The following is a 16365-nucleotide window of genomic DNA, read 5'->3' on the forward strand; positions in this document are numbered from 1 at the left end:
CCTCCACCATTCGCACAGCAGCTCGGATATCAACTGATAGCAAATCCACAGAGTCCTGCAGTAAATTGTTATTTTCCAGTTCTGGGAAAAGAACGAAGGCCAGGACCAAACTCTGAAAATAGAGTCTAAAACTGTATGGCTGAAAAGCAATATCTAGGTGTCAGGTCTTCTGTTTCTCCCACTGAGGCCTTTCAAACTCCAGTGATAACCTGATAACTCTGACCCAGCTTCCCGAGCTCTGAGTGCTCCTGTGTGTGTATCCAAAGCCAGGCAGTAATAACAGTAATGATACTAATAGTAACCACTGCTAACAGTTTTGAGTCCTCATGGTATGCCAATCACTGTTCCAATTTGTCTTAATTTCTTTAATCTCTTAGCAATCCTATGAAATATATACTTTTAATAATACACCTGTTTCACAGATAAAGAAATTGAGCCACAGAGTTGAGTAAGTTGGGCTCCAGAGTGCCCACAAATCACCCACTGACATACTACCGTTTTTTTCCCCCACATTCTGAGAAATTAGCAGCAAACAACAGCACATGCAGAATCTATTTTATTGTATTTTTCTTTCTTTCGGAGATGTCCACAGGCGGACGGGAGTTGACACTGATTAAGTGCTAAGATACTTCAAGCACCGTGTAGGTGCTGTGATGTATGTTACTCTCCATCATGGTGCCCGTGGTCCCCGGGTCAGGGGTGCCCCTCCTTCACAGAGAACTGATGAGGGGCTTGCCTGAGGTCCAGTGGCTCCTAAGAGAGAGGGACCCAGGGCTTGACCCTGAAGACTGTCCCCTCCCACTACAGTTCTTTAACCTGAGACATCTAAGTAATTAGCACAAAGTGGAGTGATCGGGAATGTTTTGCACCGTTTTCAAGTTACACAGTTCAATGTTAGTGTAAGTTTTTCTTCAGACATCATGTTGGAAGTGTTGGCAGAGAGGACTTTAGCGCAGGGTCCTAACCGTGATGGTTAGACGTGGGAGTTTCCTGCTCGTTAAGTGTCTGCTTGTATCATGACGGCACCTGTGTCCTGCAGCCGGGCCATCCTTGTCACATGCCCAGGCCCTGAGAGCACATCTTTGTGGCTTTGCAGGATCGCTCTCATCCTCATGGTCTTTGTGAACTACGGAGGTGGGAGATACTGGTACTTCAGGCATGCAAGTTGGAACGGTAAGACACCGCCGAGAGGTCGCCTTGCTGACGCGGGCCCTCTGAGATCCGCAGGTAGGAGGGCTCCTCGGCGTCCCCCAGGGGTTCTAGAGGTGAGCCCCACAAAGGCCCCTTAGGTCATCCTGTCAGCCTTCAGTTCTGTTCTTCCTTTCATGTGCTCTGGCTCCGAGATGCTTCGCTGCCATCACGTTGTCAGCGATCCTTGTCCTCTTCTAGGTGTGCCTTGTACCTCAGCCGCATGGGCGTCCTGCCCCGAGACTCGTGGGCCTCCTGGGGGTGCCGAGGAGCTGGGGGTGGCCGGGGTGGTGCTGAATAGTGGCTGTGAATCTGGCTGGGGGGTTGGTCTAGGATGGGTTTTAGATCTGCCGAAGATCACAGATTGTCCGCATACTTCTCTGGTGCTGCCACAGCAGGGGTGCCCTCAGGGAGCGCCCGGCTGGCCCCTGGCCGCAGAGTCCAGGGAGCTCGGGGCTGCTCCACAAGGTTTTCCCAGGACTCGCCCCGTCAGTGCGAGATGGAAGCCGTCCCGGGTCAGGGAGCACCGACGTTCCAGGTCCTTTCCTCACTGTCGTGCTTGTGTTCTTCTGCAGGACTGACGGTGGCTGACCTTGTGTTCCCGTGGTGAGTTGCCAGTCCGCCATCCGCTCTTCGTAGCCTATCTGCAAAGTTTTGTTTTCAGCGGATGCTGGACCTTCCCAACACCAGCCTTGAGTTCCAGGCTGTGGGCCTGTGCTGCCCACAGGTGATGGCGTGATGAGGTCCTTCCGAAAGCCGGGTTCCTGAATCATTCTGACACTTGGCCTCGTGCTTATCTAAGACACTTGAGAATAAAAGACTGCTGATTTCAGAGGGAACATTTTATTAGTGTGGATATGATGTACAAGCTCCTGGAATCTCGTAGGAAATCATAAATTCTGAATATTCCACTAATCCTGAAAATAAATTTAAACATCTTAGTTCCTAAAAGGTATGCAGTATATCAGTATCAGGGAATTCTGATAAGCGTGTAGCAGTTAAGGATAGTAATAAGTTACACTTTAAAATAATAGTGGAGGACTTCCCTGGTGGTGCAGTGGTTAAGAACCCACCTGCCAATGCAGGGGGCACGGGTTCAAGCCCTGGTCCGGGAAGATCCCACATGCCGTGGAGGACTTCCCTTGTGGTGCAGTGGTTAAGAACCCACCTGCCAATGCAGGGGGCACGGGTTCAAGCCCTGGTCCGGGAAGATCCCACATGCCGTGGAGCAACTAAGCCCCTGCGCCACAACTACTGAGCCTGCACTCTATAGCCCGTGAGCCACAACTACTGAGCCCACGAGCCACAACTACTGAAGCCTATGTGCCTAGAGCCCATGGTCCGCAACAAGAGAAGTCACTGCAATGAGAAGCCCGCGCTCCGCAACGAAGAGTAGCTCCCGCTCGCCGCAACCAGAGAAAGCCCGTGCGCAGCAACGAAGACCCAATGCAGCCATAAATAAACAAACAAACAAAAAAATAGAATAAAATAATAGTGGGGTACCCCGCTCTGCCCGGAGCATTCCCCTGTTGAGGGACTCTGGCCCCTGCACAACGTGGCTTTTGTGTCTTTGCTGAGATGCTTTGAGCGACTTGCCTCCATCATTTATAGGCAGGACCAGCCACTGGTTTGCGTCTTTGGTCCCCAGTGTTTCACTGCTAATGTGAACTCAGGTTTATCTGAGTGGGGGAGGAGTTCCTTTTGTTTTAATTGACGTATAGTTGATGTACAACATTATATAAGTTACAGGTGTACAATATAGGGATTCACAGTTTTTAAAGGGTACACTCCATTTATAGTTATTATAAAATATTGGTATTCCTTATGTTGTACAATACATCCTTGTAGCTTATTTTATACCTAGTGGTTTGTCTGTCTTTGATGGGAGGCTTGTCCATGGAAGCTGCAGTGAGTCCCGAAGGATCTCCGCCTAAGACAGGATGAGAAGGTGCACAGTCCTTCCAGCCCAACATTCTGATTCTTCTCCACCACTAAACCGGAAGTGGTTTCAATCGTCGGTTTCTTTCAAAAATCACGTGTTGCTTCTCTTACATATTTGGTTATAAAATACTAATGACGTAGAGACAAAAAAAGTTGGAAGTGGCCACCTAGTAATAGCTGTTGTTTTTTTAGGTTTGTGTTTATTATGGGATCTTCGATCTTTCTGTCAATGACTTCCGTCCTGCAGCGGGGATGTCCCAAATTCAGATTGCTGGGGAAAATTGCATGGAGGAGTTTCCTGTTAATCTGTATAGGAATTGTCATCGTGAACCCCAATTATTGCCTTGGTCCACGTAAGTATTTTTTCCCCTCTGTTAGAATGTATTCAGGTTGAAATAGGGAAACGATGTGTTATAATTTGAAAGAAGTGCAGTTTCTCCATCTCATGTACCTGCAAAAAGAACAGTTACTAGAAAAGTATATCTAATGCTTGTATGACTTTGGGCATTATTATTATTACTATCTTGGAATTTTAGGCCTGGGAGGCGCCACCAAGTCCACTCAAACCCTTCTGTACAAAGGAAGACCCTGGGGCCGGGAGAGTGAGGTGCTGTGGCCGTGTGTAGTGAAGGGCAGAGCAGGGGCCAGACCAGGCCACTGGTTCTCAGAACCGCCCTCCTGCCGCTTTGGTTTCATCAGCTTTCACAGTAAGGCTGTTGTTCAAGGGTCCACCTTGCCATCACCTGAATGCCCCGGGCTGCGGGAAAGGTATGACATCTCTGTCACTGAGTGGCGTGAGAGGGACAGAAAAGCTGAGGGAAGGATGTGAGCCCTGTTCTGGGGACCAGTGTCGGAACCAGGGAGGGCAGCGGCCACCGTCCTCAAGGGGCTTACGGTGTCATTAGCAGAAAGAAGACGTACTTATCCAGGCAGGTGCCAGGTGAACCCCTCAGGCAAGAAGCACTAAGGCTTCAGGCAACGGGAGGAGGTGGGGTCCTAAGGGAAGGTGTCACAGAAAAGTCCATTCGATGAATCACCCAACAGAGGGCCGCTGCTCCGAGGAGGACACACTGCGGGGGTCCTTACAGGGTTACCCTCGGGCAGTGATACAGTCACGTAGCCTGCAGGGCAGGGACAGTCCGCGGCCTGCACTGGGTCTGCAGGTTCCTGCTGGATGTGATTTGAATCCACACTCCTGATGGGAATGGCCGGGGCGGGGTGGGGCGTGGCTTCAGGGCCGAGGGCGTCCGCACTTTATCCCCACACCGAGCCGGACCCTTGCTCTTAGCCCAGCCTCACTGCCGTGTGTGAGCCAGGCCCTTGACCACGTGTGTTTCCACCTCCAAGAGCTTAACTTCCTCAGGTGCAATGGAAGTCTGTCTCCCCCCTCAGGAAACAGTGGTGTCGTCTTGGGGTGAAGTGAGCAGTGCTGGCTGACACCCCTGTACCCTGTGCGTCCCGCAGTGTCCTGGGAGAAGGTGCGCATCCCCGGCGTGCTCCAGCGGCTTGGGGGCACCTACTTTGTGGTCGCCGTGTTGGAGCTGCTCTTTGCCAAGCCCGTGCCTGAGATCTGCACCTCGGTGAGAAACCCTGCATTAAAGAAGGGGGAGAGGTCCCTGTTTAGGTGCTAGAACTTTCTTTAGTTTTTTTTTTTTTTTTTTTTAAGTTTTTACTTGATTTTATTTATTTATTTATTTATTTTTGGCTGTGTTGGGTCTTCGGTTCGTGCGAGGGCTTTCTCCAGCTGCGGCAAGCGGGGGCCACTCTTCATCGCGGTGCGGGGACCGCTCTTCATCGCGGTGCGCGGGCCTTTCTCTATCGCGGCCCCTCCCGTCGCGGGGCACAGGCTCCAGACGCGCAGGCTCAGCAATCGTGGCTCACGGGCCCAGCCGCTCCGCGGCATGTGGGATCTTCCCAGACCAGGGCTCGAACCCGTGTCCCCTGCATTAGCAGGCAGATTCTCAACCACTGCGCCACCAGGGAAGCCCCTTTCTTTAGTTTTGAGTGCAGTACCAGATACTACAAGACTCTTTAACTCAGTCAAAAACATTCATTTTTCTCTTCAACTAGTTATTTTTATTTAGCCTTTATATCTTTTTTTTTTAATTGTGGTAAAAAACACATAACATGAGATCTACCCTCTTCACACATATTTCAGTTTCCATTAATCAAATGAATGTGATGGCGTTAAATAACATCACCATCTTTTAGTTGGCTGGTCCAGCCTCTTGGGGGAATTACTGCCAGTTTTTCAATTTCCTGGTGGTAAAGACACACAGAAACCTCACAGAACATTTCAGTGTCTATACACATGCTGCAGAGGTTCGACTTGGACAGTGCCAAGGTCGGGCCAGGAGATGACAGTTCCGCCCTGGGCTGCTTCCTGTTTCTTCTCTGTAAGAAGTACGTGAGCATCTCACCTCTTTTATAATTACTTTCTGTCTTATTATAAATGGCTGAGTTGAGTTTACTCAGATGACAGCTATTTTTTTCCCCCAATGGAAGTAAAACTTCAGGTGGAAATGTTTCAATCCTTCCATTTGGGGTCCTACTTCACAGTAAGTTAATAAAGCTGTATTGGTTGTCCAGCTGCTTCCTGTGTGGGTAACTAGCAAATTCATCACTGAATCCCAGGTTCTCTTGGTTTTTCCTGTAATGATCCCTCGGTTGTATGTGCTTGGAGCGCATTTACACTTCACTCCTTCGCACCGCGCCCCCCGGCCCCTGCTGGCGCACCCGTGCCTTCTGCTGTAGACTACGGAAGGCACGCGGGGGCTGCACGTGCACACGTGAACCTGACCTTGCTGGCTGTGGGGGACCGGAGGGTCTGCGAGGCTCGTCCAGGTCCCACAGTGGAGCCCAGGGCTGGGGGGACACCAGGAGTGGTGGGCTGCACCTCTCCTTCCTTCAACCAGAAGAGCTCCAAAAGCTTAAGTTTTATTTTCCGTTTTAAAAATATAGCTGTATTTCTTTCTTTTAATTTAATTTAATTTATTTATTTTTGGCTGTGTTGGGTCTTTGTTGCCGCGTGCGGGCTTTCTCCAGTTGCGGTGAAGGGGGGTTACTCTTCGTTGCGGTGCGCAGGCTTCTTATTGCGGTGGCTTCTCTTGTTGCGGAGCACGGGCTCTAGGCATGCCGACTTCAGTAGTTGTGGCACGCGGGCTCAGTAGTTGTGGCTTGTGGGCTCTAGAGCGCAGGCTCAGTAGTTGTGGCGCATGGGCTTAGTTGCTCCGTGGCACGTGGGATCTTCCCAGACCAGGGCTCGAACCTATGTCCCCTGCATTAGCAGGCGGATTCTTAACCACTGCGCCACCAGGGAAGTCCCTTTATTTCTTTTTAAAATAATAGCTTTATTGAGATATAATTCACATACCATAAAGCTTACACATTTGAGGTGTAAAATTGAGGGATATTTAGTATATTCACAGAGTTGTGCAGTCGTCACCACTGTCTAATTCTAGAACAATTTCATTATCCCCCAAAACACCCTGTCCTCACTACCAGCCACTCTCCAACCCCAGGTCCCCCCAGCCCTAGGCAACCCCTAATCTACTCTCTGTCTATAGATCTGCCTGTTCTGGACATTTCATAGAAATGGAGTTATAGAATATGTGGCTTTTTGTGTCTGGCTTCTCTCATTTAGCAGAATATTTTTTGAGGTTTATCCATGTTATACCATCAGTACTTGATTCCTTTTTACTTCTGAATAATATTCCATTTTATGAATGTACCACATTTTGTATCCAGTCATCAGGTGATGGATATTTGACTTGTTTTCACTTTCTGGCTATTATGCATAATGATTCTATGTCCATTTGTGTACAGGTTTTTGTACGAACATCTCTTTTCAGATCTCGGGTATAGGAGTGGAATTGTCCACTGATTTCTTCTTAACTGGCATTTTACTGTGCTATATCATAGAGATGAAGCATCTAGATCACATACCACATATGGAATAAACACGCGTCTATTTTATGTTACTACCATAAAGGCCAAGAGGAGCGTCACAGAGAATTTTCTGAGTACATGTACTGGACTGCGTATTGTTTCCCATTCCACTTGCTTTTAGTTCACGTTTTTTATGCCCTGCCCCTGCAGGAGAGAAGCTGCTTTTCTCTGCTGGATATCACATCCAGCTGGCCCCAGTGGCTCTTCGTCCTGATGCTGGAAGGTGTTTGGCTGGCCTTGACCTTCTTCTTACCTGTTCCCGGATGCCCTACGTGAGCCAGCCCTGCGGGAAACCCCTTTTTGCCAAGTCCGAGCCCCTGGGTTACAGCTGTCGGATTTCCCACACTGGGACCTCCCTTCCTCTCTCTCTCTTCTCCCCTTGTGTGGGAGGGGGTTTGGGCACGTGTCCAGAGGCCTGTCTCCGTGAGGTTTTCCAGGGTCGGTGGGACGGACGTTGGGCCCCCGCCTCCCCCCTCGGGCAGCCGGCGAGTCAGGGGCCCCGCAGTGGACGTGATGGCGCCCCGGGGTCGTCAGGCTGGTGGGTGTTTGCGGCTCTCTGTGGGCACGCACGTCACCAGTGTACATCCCCCCGCTCCTAAGTCTGGTGGGTAAGGTGCATGTTCTCGCTTCCCCAGCGGCTATCTGGGCCCCGGGGGCCTCGGAGACTGGGGCAAGTACCCGAATTGCACGGGAGGCGCTGCCGGCTACATTGACCGCCTGCTCCTGGGAGGCCATCACCTCTACCAGCATCCTTCCTCGGCTGTGAGTGAGCCCGGCTCCGACCTGGAACCGGACACTGAGGGGAAGGACGGGAAAGAGCCAACTCCGAACTGTGGCCATGAAATAGACTAGGGTGGAGCGAAGTTTTATTTGAAAAGTTGGCTGACTTCACAGACTTGAGTTTAATGTTGGTTGTGGGTGGCATGTAGACGTTTCTTTGGCTGTTGAAGTGAGACTGCCTGGTGTCAGGTGTGCAGCACCTGTACATCTCAGGTATGGGGACAGCTTCCCGTGCGGGAGGTCTGTCAGCCAGTGCTTTTGGGATCAGCACGTGTGGGGCTGGAGGAAGCAGGACGGGGCAGTGGGGACAGCCACACGTAGGCCCCCGCTGGTCTCCTGGGGGCTGGGGCGGCCCCTCAGGGTTGTTCTCAGTGGAGTGAGGGACCAGGCCCTAGACATCCCTGGTGGGATGTGATGGCCTGACCAGGGGGCGACTCCTGAGGGGCAGCTCTCTTCAGGGACAAATCCAGAAGCGGCTGAGAGCTTTGGGCCATGAATATGTCTAGCAGCCAGGGGAGTGGATGCTTTAATTGCAAAAGGGATGGGACGGGCGGGCGGGGGCCGGATAGCTGGGCGGTGCCTTCCAGCACCGACTGCAATGACTGGTTCCAAATTTCTGCCGTTTCTACAAAAACGATTTCTTTTATAATGAAATAATACAAAGGTATTTTTTTTATCATTATTTGCCTTAAAAGAAGAAAGGAAGCTGTCGGTGTTACAGTAGGGTTGGCCGCAAAGAGTAAAGCTGAAAATTAGAAGGTGTCACGTGTGGTGTGTGAAGCTGGTTAGGGACGCGTAGTGTCACAGCCACAGGGCCCAGCACGGTCTCCCGGGCCGCCTGAGGTTCAGGCGGCTGCACTGCGCCAGGGCTCACGTCTGTGTTCCCTTCCAGAGTGTCACATGCCACACACTTTCTTGGCCAGAAGTATTCTGCCCGTCATCCCCATAAGTTAGCAGTGAATTTCTGCAGCAAAACCAAAAATGTTGAATACTGGGATGTAGCCAAGTTTGCGTTTTGTCTGCAAGTTGTTGTGTGCTTTTTGCGATCCTTGGGTGAGTCCCGCCTTCTTGTCCTGCCCTGTCAGGTGCTGTATCACACCGAGGTGGCCTACGACCCAGAAGGCATCCTGGGGACCATCAACTCCATCGTGATGGCGTTTTTAGGAGTTCAGGTATTTGTTCATTTCATGAGAATGCGTGTTCCTGACAGTTCGTGATTATTGATTCATTACTAATCCAAAAACCATTTGATTAAAATAAGTAACTGGAAGCACATCTTCTGTGTTTCAGACCTAATAAATTCTGTTTATATTTGACAGGTTGTCAAAACCAGAGGTTGCTAAAATTTAGCACATTCGAATAATTAGGTATAATTTCTCTATTCTCCAAAGACGTTATTCATATGGCTCATCTCAGCAGTGGGTACACAGCAACCCCTGGCTGAGAGGGGTCCCTGCTGGGCTGGGAGTCTTTGGAAGGTCACCTGTCACCTTATGTGTACAGTTGACACAGTTTCAGGTTATGCCTATTTTATGCCTAAGTCAGTACAGGTTGTTCTTGGTTTCTCTCACATGCAGTTTTGTTAGGATTCTGAGCAGTCTAGATTTTCCTTGCTGAAGTTCTCCTTATTGGTGTTTGAAACTATTATTTGAGGGGAGATGACGGGGAGGGGAAAGACCGGGTCCAGCCTCCCGGGGGGGGGGCTCTGCAACGGTGAAAATGCTCCGCGTGTGCTGTCCATGAGGCCGCTGAGTCCTCAGACGTGGCTGGTCTGACGGAGGAACTGGTTTTTAATTTTACGTCATTTAAATTTAAACTGAAATTGTCACAGGTGGCCAGTGGCTCCCACGTGGGACAGTGCAGGTCTACAGCATATACATTTTGGTGATTAAATAATTTCCTATCTAGAGATACTGCCTTTCTGTCTGCAGCACTTTAGAGTTCACATTGGGTGCTTTTATTCATAAACGCATTTAATCCCCCCACATGCTCTCCAGGGAAATCTGCGCCTGCAGGAGCAGCCGAGGGTGGGTGGTGAGGAGTACAGACCGGCGCCGGTGCCTGGACTTGACCCCGCTTACTAGCTGGGTCATCCCGGGAGTGTTACTGCACCCTCTGTGATGCAGTGGCACCTAAATAAGTTAATTCACATAAGGTTCTAAGAATGGGACATTCATAAATTTTAGCTATTATAAGTTATTATTAACACTTTCTCTGATGTTTCCAGAAATTAATTCCTAATTTGCAGGGGGGCGGGGCTATGCAAAGTCCAGATTTTTCTCTTTTTAAAGTGTTTCCCTGCCTCTGGGTCCACCCTGTTCTGTCCCTCTTCTGTACCCCTGCCAGACTGGGCCATCTAGCAGGCCAGCCTGAGCTGGTCCCTTGTCACTTTGGGGGGAAAAGTGACTTTCCTTGGCTCCCATCACCTGTGGGAGAAAGCTCGTGCCTACCTGCTCCCACCTTCCCACCTCCGCCCACCCCCGGCCTTTCTGAATTGCCTGCAGCACCTCGGGGAGGCTGTGCGTTTTCACCCGTGTGACATACTCCTGTGCATGCTGTTCCTTCCTGCCCAGACGCTGTTCCTGCTTTGTGCTCATATCCTCAGCCTGGCGGTACCTCCTCTGCACATCCCCTTCCCTCCCTCCTTCCCTCCTTCCCTCCCTCCCTCCCCGGTGGTCCCTGTGCCTCTAGGCCTCCACTAGCCAAGGGCAGGGGTACCGTTCATCCCCTTGTAACCCCAGTGCCTGCAGGTGAGTCTGCCTGTCGAGCGGTTAGGACAGTGGATGAGTATGAAGTAAAAACACATCGCAGGCGATTCTCTTGGTCATACTGTGCGTTTTCTTCCCCAGGCAGGGAAAATACTCCTGTATTACAAGGATCAGACCAAAGGCATCCTGATCAGATTCGCTGCCTGGGGTTGTTTTCTTGTAAGTAGCAGATGGTCCTCACTGAAATTCCTTCTCTTCACACATACACATTTCAAAGACATAAAATGTTTAGTGACCGGCCGTGGGATAGACAGCAGCTGTCACTTCGCATCGGTAACATTCTTCACTTGAATATCAGAGAGGAAAAGTCTCGACATCTAAGTTCTCAGGTTGATTTTCTTAGGAAAATGTCTTTATAAATAAGTCAGTGAAGATATGAGGAAATGGAGCGGAGGTGTGGGTTCTGGTGGGGACCTTTGCCAGAAGGACCAGGCCAATGATAACAGGTTCAGTGGGGGCAAAAGATAAGCTTGGCTGTTCCTTTCACCCCTGACCTGGCAGTCATGTTTCCTCCATGGATTCACTCCAGTTGATCAGTTCGTTTACCTTCAACTCAGAGTAATGCTGAAAAGAGGTTTTTTGGAGAACATTTTTAGTTACACATCTTATGTTTGTCCAGTTAAAAGAATAAAACGGAGGGCACAGTTTTCAGCCTTCCCTAAGCAATTAAGTCACTCCTGTTTTTCAGTTTTGAACCACAATTGTTTCTTGAGATGATGTAAAAAACTTTAACATCTTTCTCCCTGCTTCTAGGGGTTTATTTCTGTTGCTTTGACAAAGGCTTCCGAAAATGAAGGCTTTATTCCAGTAAACAAAAACCTCTGGTAGGTACAGAAAGCCTGTCATTTTCACATCTGGTCGGGCTGGCGTTGGATGTGCTCTCGGGAACCCTGAGATGCCCGCTGTCCCCCAGGTCCATCTCCTATATCACCACGCTGAGCTCCTTCGCCTTCTTCATCCTGCTGGTCCTGTACCCCGTTGTGGACGTGAAGGGGCTGTGGACGGGAACCCCGTTCTTCTACCCGGGTGAGTCCCCCCACCAACCGGCCCCAGGCCTCGCGGAGGAGGGGACCCAGTGGACGGGCCAGAGGCCGCGGGTGCTCGGTGTGTCCAGGGTGCCGGCCGAGTGGGTCTGAGGGGGTCCACGCAGGGCGTCGCTGGGCCTGTCCCCGAGCAGCCCCACCCCGTTTTACCATTTAGGTTGTGGGATCATAAATGCACCCCTCTGGCCGCTTCAGGCACGTCATGCAGTCCCTCGGGCTTCAGAAACAGGGCCGTGCTTTCTCATGTAAACCCCCTGCCCTGCAGGCGGTGCCTAAGAGACACCACGCGGAGATGCACGGGTTCTGCCCGAGACGAGAGACAGCAGATGACTTCAGCGACTCGTTTCAGCCCCGAGTCCAGTAACAGTTTACGCTCGTTGGTCCTCAAGTTTTCTGTGTAGAGAATATAAATGAATCATTCTGGCTTTCCTTTCAGATTTCGTATTCCAGAATTACACTTACCAAAGGAATGTTTTCTAATAATTTTTGGATAAGGTTTACACTCAAATCTCTAAGATTCGCATCACTTATTTTTGGCGTAGCCAATAACAAGTGGGCAAGTTTTCTTTTCTCACTGAACTAAAGGCAAATTTCAAGAGTTAAGTCGATAACCAGCTGTGTTTCCCCAGGCATGAACTCGATCTTGGTGTACGTGGGCCACGAGGTCTTCGCCAACTACTTCCCCTTCCGGTGGAGGCTGGGAGACAGCGAGGCGCACAAGGAGCATCTCGTTCAGAACACAGTCGCCACTGCTCTCTGGGTGCTCATCGCCTACGTTCTCTATAAGAAGAAGGTGTTTTGGAAAATCTGAGGCTGCAGCTGAGATGCGTTGCTGGCGGACGACAGGGCTTGGGGCCTCATTAAAAGGAGCCATTCGTTATAAAACTGCGTATTTCCAGGTTATTGGGAGAGATGCGGACGTGCTCAGGCTGGTTGATTGGACATGGCTCCTCTGACTCTGTGTACGTGAGACTCAGACATCTGAAACGTAACTGTCTTTTCTCTCCACCTTCTGTAGAAATGGATGCCTTTGCAACTTCATTCTAAGGATTTCTCCTTTAGTTTTTCACAAGGGCGTTAACCAGGCCATTTTGCTTCTGTGACCACCTAAGGTCTGATCTTACTGATCTTCTTTCCTGCAGACTGTCTTTCTGTGCTGGTCCATGCCGACCAAGATACCACCGTTTCTGTTGTGTCTGACTGTGAAGCTCATTGGGTATGGTGTGTAGTAACACAGTCTAATATATTTCGGTTACGTACAGTTTAGTATTTCAAGAAAGTCCAAGTAATCTCCTTTCAGATCTGTAAGTAACTCGTGGGTCCAAAAAAAGTGCCTTTCTATCAGAAGCCATTTTCTCCTTTTCCTCACTTGAAAAACAAGTGAAACAGTAGATGTGTTATTCCCGGCCACCCTTGCATATACCCATCTCTCTACCCACCCACCTCCTGCCTGTCTGTCTTTCTGTCTGTGTGTCTGGGTGGTAGCTGGTCCCCCAGGCCATCCTCTGTCTCTAGGAAGAGAGAGAAGCTCATGGTCATGGCCGGGCTCCTGCTATGGCGTCCTTGCCGGGTCAGACGCCAGGCAGGTCCCATCACAACGAGGGACATGGTGCTGCCCGCTCAGCTCCCCTCCAGCTCTGAGACCCAGCGGGGTGGGAGACATCGGTGGCATTTCTGAAATCCTTAGAAAAATAATTTTGTTACAGAAAACTCTTCAAAATAAATGAGAAGTTTAAAAAACTCTCATCAGAGTAACTCTTTTCAGAATGACCCTCCACAATGGAGGCGGCTTTCCTGCTTGGAATCACCAAACTGAAGACATGTTTCTCAGGAGTGAAGGAGGAGAACACAGAGGACCAGCACTCCCGTTTTGCAGCATCCTACTTAGGGATTTTCTGTGAGAATTCCACGTTGAAGGAAGCTGTGGCAATAGGTTGTACTTTGGAGCATCCTTGCATGGTGAGACGGGGTCACTTCCACCTGTCCCCTGATGTCAGCTATCACCCTGCATGGATAGTGAGTTTCCAGCTACCCCGTCTCTACCCAAACTCTCATTCCAACTTGTACCTGTCCACCTGGGTGTCCGCCAGCATTCAGGCTCCCCCCCTCCACCCTCTCTTCTCAAACACAAGCCTTTCCGGCTTAGATTGTCCCAGCTCTGCGGACAGGTGACCCTCTGTCTCTCGGATAAAACTGTCTTTCACCCACTTTACCTCCTCTGTCCCCCTTTCCCATGTTTGGTCATTGCCAAGTCGTCTCAGTTCTCACGGTCACTGCCTGTTACTCTTGCCCAGATGCCAAGAGGAATCATTTTCCTTCCCTCGCTCCCTCCTTCTGTAAACTCACTGCCCTCTGCCCCAGATTACACTGCATAAACAGAGCCTGACTCGCATCACCTCCTTACGAGTGCTTGCCCTGAAGGTGGAACAGCTTTGCTGGCAGGTAGAGCCGTCCTCCGCTGAGCCCAGCACAGCTTCTCGGCTCCCTGCCAGCCCCCTGGACCCAGCCTGCTACTTGCAGCCCCATCAGCTGCCTCCTGCCCCTGACTTTGCTTAGTCCCCTTAATTTTCTCCCATCGACCCTTGACCTATCACATTCGCCCCCTGCTTCTAAGGCACCTTCTCTAATCTCTTAGTCTTGTCCCTAAGTAATAGTTTCTTCCTCTGGGTTCTCGTCGTATCTGGTTGGGCTCAGTCTCGTGGCACCTGTTGCTCTCTGCCTTGTATGACAGCGACGTGGGTCCATGACCAGCTTCCCGCGCTCGACTGAGAGCTTGTGGAGGATGAGGCACGCTCCTCACGCGCAGGCGCTAAGTAAGCGTGTGTGAGAGCAAAATGGGGTGGTGGGCTTGCTTTCGCGTGTATCTGGCGCTAACGTGTGTGTGCGTGTGTGTGTGTGTGTGTGTGCGCGTGCGCGCGCGTTCACGGGGGGAGAGCTGTCATCTCTGAGGAAACCCCTCTCTTGCGGTGCACCTTTGTGGGTGGTCATGGCTGTGTCATCCCGAATCTCAGCAGGCAAGGCTGAGCTGGGCCTCTCCAGAAGCAGTTCTCAAGTTGGGGTGTCGCATCGGTTAGGATGTCTTGAGCCGGATGGAGCAGGAACTCCCCATCCAGCTGGGTTATAAGGAGAGCATTGCACATAAGTAGTCCCAAGGCGGGTGGGCTCCAGCTCAGCCAGCTCGCTTCACGGCTGAGATGCCCGCCCCATTGCCATCACGACAGACACACGCACTCAGCCAACGCCACACGGGAGGGAGCGGGCATCCCCTGTGGGCCTCATAACGTTCTTGGCCGGAAAACGCTCCCCAAACTGTGCAAAACCAGCCGTGACCAGGGAGCTTGGACTGGCCTGGCCCGGGGCTGAGCGGGGACAGCTGGCACCTCCCTGGGGAGGGCAGGGAGTGTGCGGCGTGAGTGGTGGAGTGGGACATGGCAGTGGGGACAGCCCTGTGCAGCGGTGGCTGCAGAAGACATGTGTCACAGTGCGTCCTGTGGGGAAGTTGGGTGGAGTCCTCGTGTAACAAAGCAGAAAGTACTGTCCTGGAGTGGGGATGTAATAATTGGACATTGTTTATTCAGTTTTTGCACTTATATTCCTAATTCCGCTTTATAATTAGGTGAATAAACTGCTGCTCTTACACTTTACCTCACTTCATTCTGGCCCATAAAGGGCCTCTTTCATAAATGCACAATAATCCGGTTTGTATCAGACGGTATCAGCTTAAATGAAAGTCAACATACTAGTTTTTATTTTTCCTTTAATGTAGTCCTGTTTTCCAAATAAATGGGGGCGACAAATGGACTTTGAGAAATTTTCTCAACAAATCAAACTGCCTTTCAGAAAGAGATTTCCATCAATTGTAAAAAACTAGGGGTAGATCTTTAAAAATCCTAAGCAGTACGCTGTAGAAGCCATGGCCCTATGAACAATGCAGCTTCTGAGGTGTTAAACACACCTTTTGTTTAAACTTTGAAATTAGGCGGGAAAACACATCGCCAGTGGTTGTCTTCAGTTGCATATCTGTGTAATCTGTTTTCACTGGTGTAGCAAGCCACCAGTTTTCTCCCAGTAATCAGTTTTTGTTGGGCATTAGTTCCAAAACATTGTTTTTTTTCAGGCTACATGCGTTTCCAATTTCAAAGTTGATAGAAATGCTAGATGTTTGCATCATGTCATAAGATGCTCCAGACCCTGTAACCCCCTTATCTAATTATGTATGTGCAAACACTGCGCCAGATAAAAGATGCCAGCATCCCGCTAGCTTTCCTTTGCAGAATCCATTCCAAACGCAGCTGTAAGGACAGCTGGCCTCACTCCCCGCAGGGCCAAGCCCACGGCTTCCCACGGTGTCCATTACCATCTCGGGTCTGGTGGGATTCTGTCCTGACTGCTGGATTTTCTCTACAGAGGTCAGTTCTTTTTCTGATTTTCCCACCTTTCATGGCTGTTCGTTCTTGCATTTTATCTTATTAGAGGTCACACCCTTCCACTTCGATAAATAGAGTTTTTCTGCTATTTGATTAAACTCTGTGTGTCATTTGGCTTGTAAAGTGGTACCTCCATCCAAATCCTGCCTGTTACAGCTCTGCCCAGGAGACAGCTTACATCAGTTTAACAAATCACAGGCAAAGCTGGCCCTTGTCAAAAATGAACAAAGCCAGAGGCTGCTAAAGCGGTGAGGGCAATGGAAAGAGGGT

The 16365-nt window shown here is 50.3% G+C and overlaps 1 protein-coding gene across 12 annotated transcripts in view; it reads left to right on the forward strand.

Moving 5' to 3' along the window:
* Positions 1 to 16365, forward strand: part of HGSNAT (heparan-alpha-glucosaminide N-acetyltransferase) — a 66919-nt gene that overhangs the window by 33951 nt on the left and 16603 nt on the right. For 6 of the 12 annotated variants that reach the window (XM_057537284.1, XM_057537285.1, XM_057537286.1 and 3 more), the window contains 11 exons: positions 1097 to 1173; positions 1764 to 1794; positions 3322 to 3482; positions 4594 to 4709; positions 7228 to 7349; positions 7713 to 7839; positions 8943 to 9029; positions 10707 to 10784; positions 11379 to 11449; positions 11539 to 11651; positions 12298 to 13410. In XM_057537284.1, coding sequence (XP_057393267.1) covers positions 1097 to 1173; positions 1764 to 1794; positions 3322 to 3482; positions 4594 to 4709; positions 7228 to 7349; positions 7713 to 7839; positions 8943 to 9029; positions 10707 to 10784; positions 11379 to 11449; positions 11539 to 11651; positions 12298 to 12479 — 1165 coding nt within the window. In that variant the 3' untranslated portion in view covers positions 12480 to 13410. The other 6 variants (XR_009006510.1, XR_009006508.1, XR_009006509.1 and 3 more) reach the window with 6 other exon arrangements.

This window comes from Balaenoptera acutorostrata, chromosome 21, assembly GCF_949987535.1.
Source record: "Balaenoptera acutorostrata chromosome 21, mBalAcu1.1, whole genome shotgun sequence".
NCBI classification, from domain to species: domain Eukaryota; kingdom Metazoa; phylum Chordata; class Mammalia; order Artiodactyla; family Balaenopteridae; genus Balaenoptera; species Balaenoptera acutorostrata.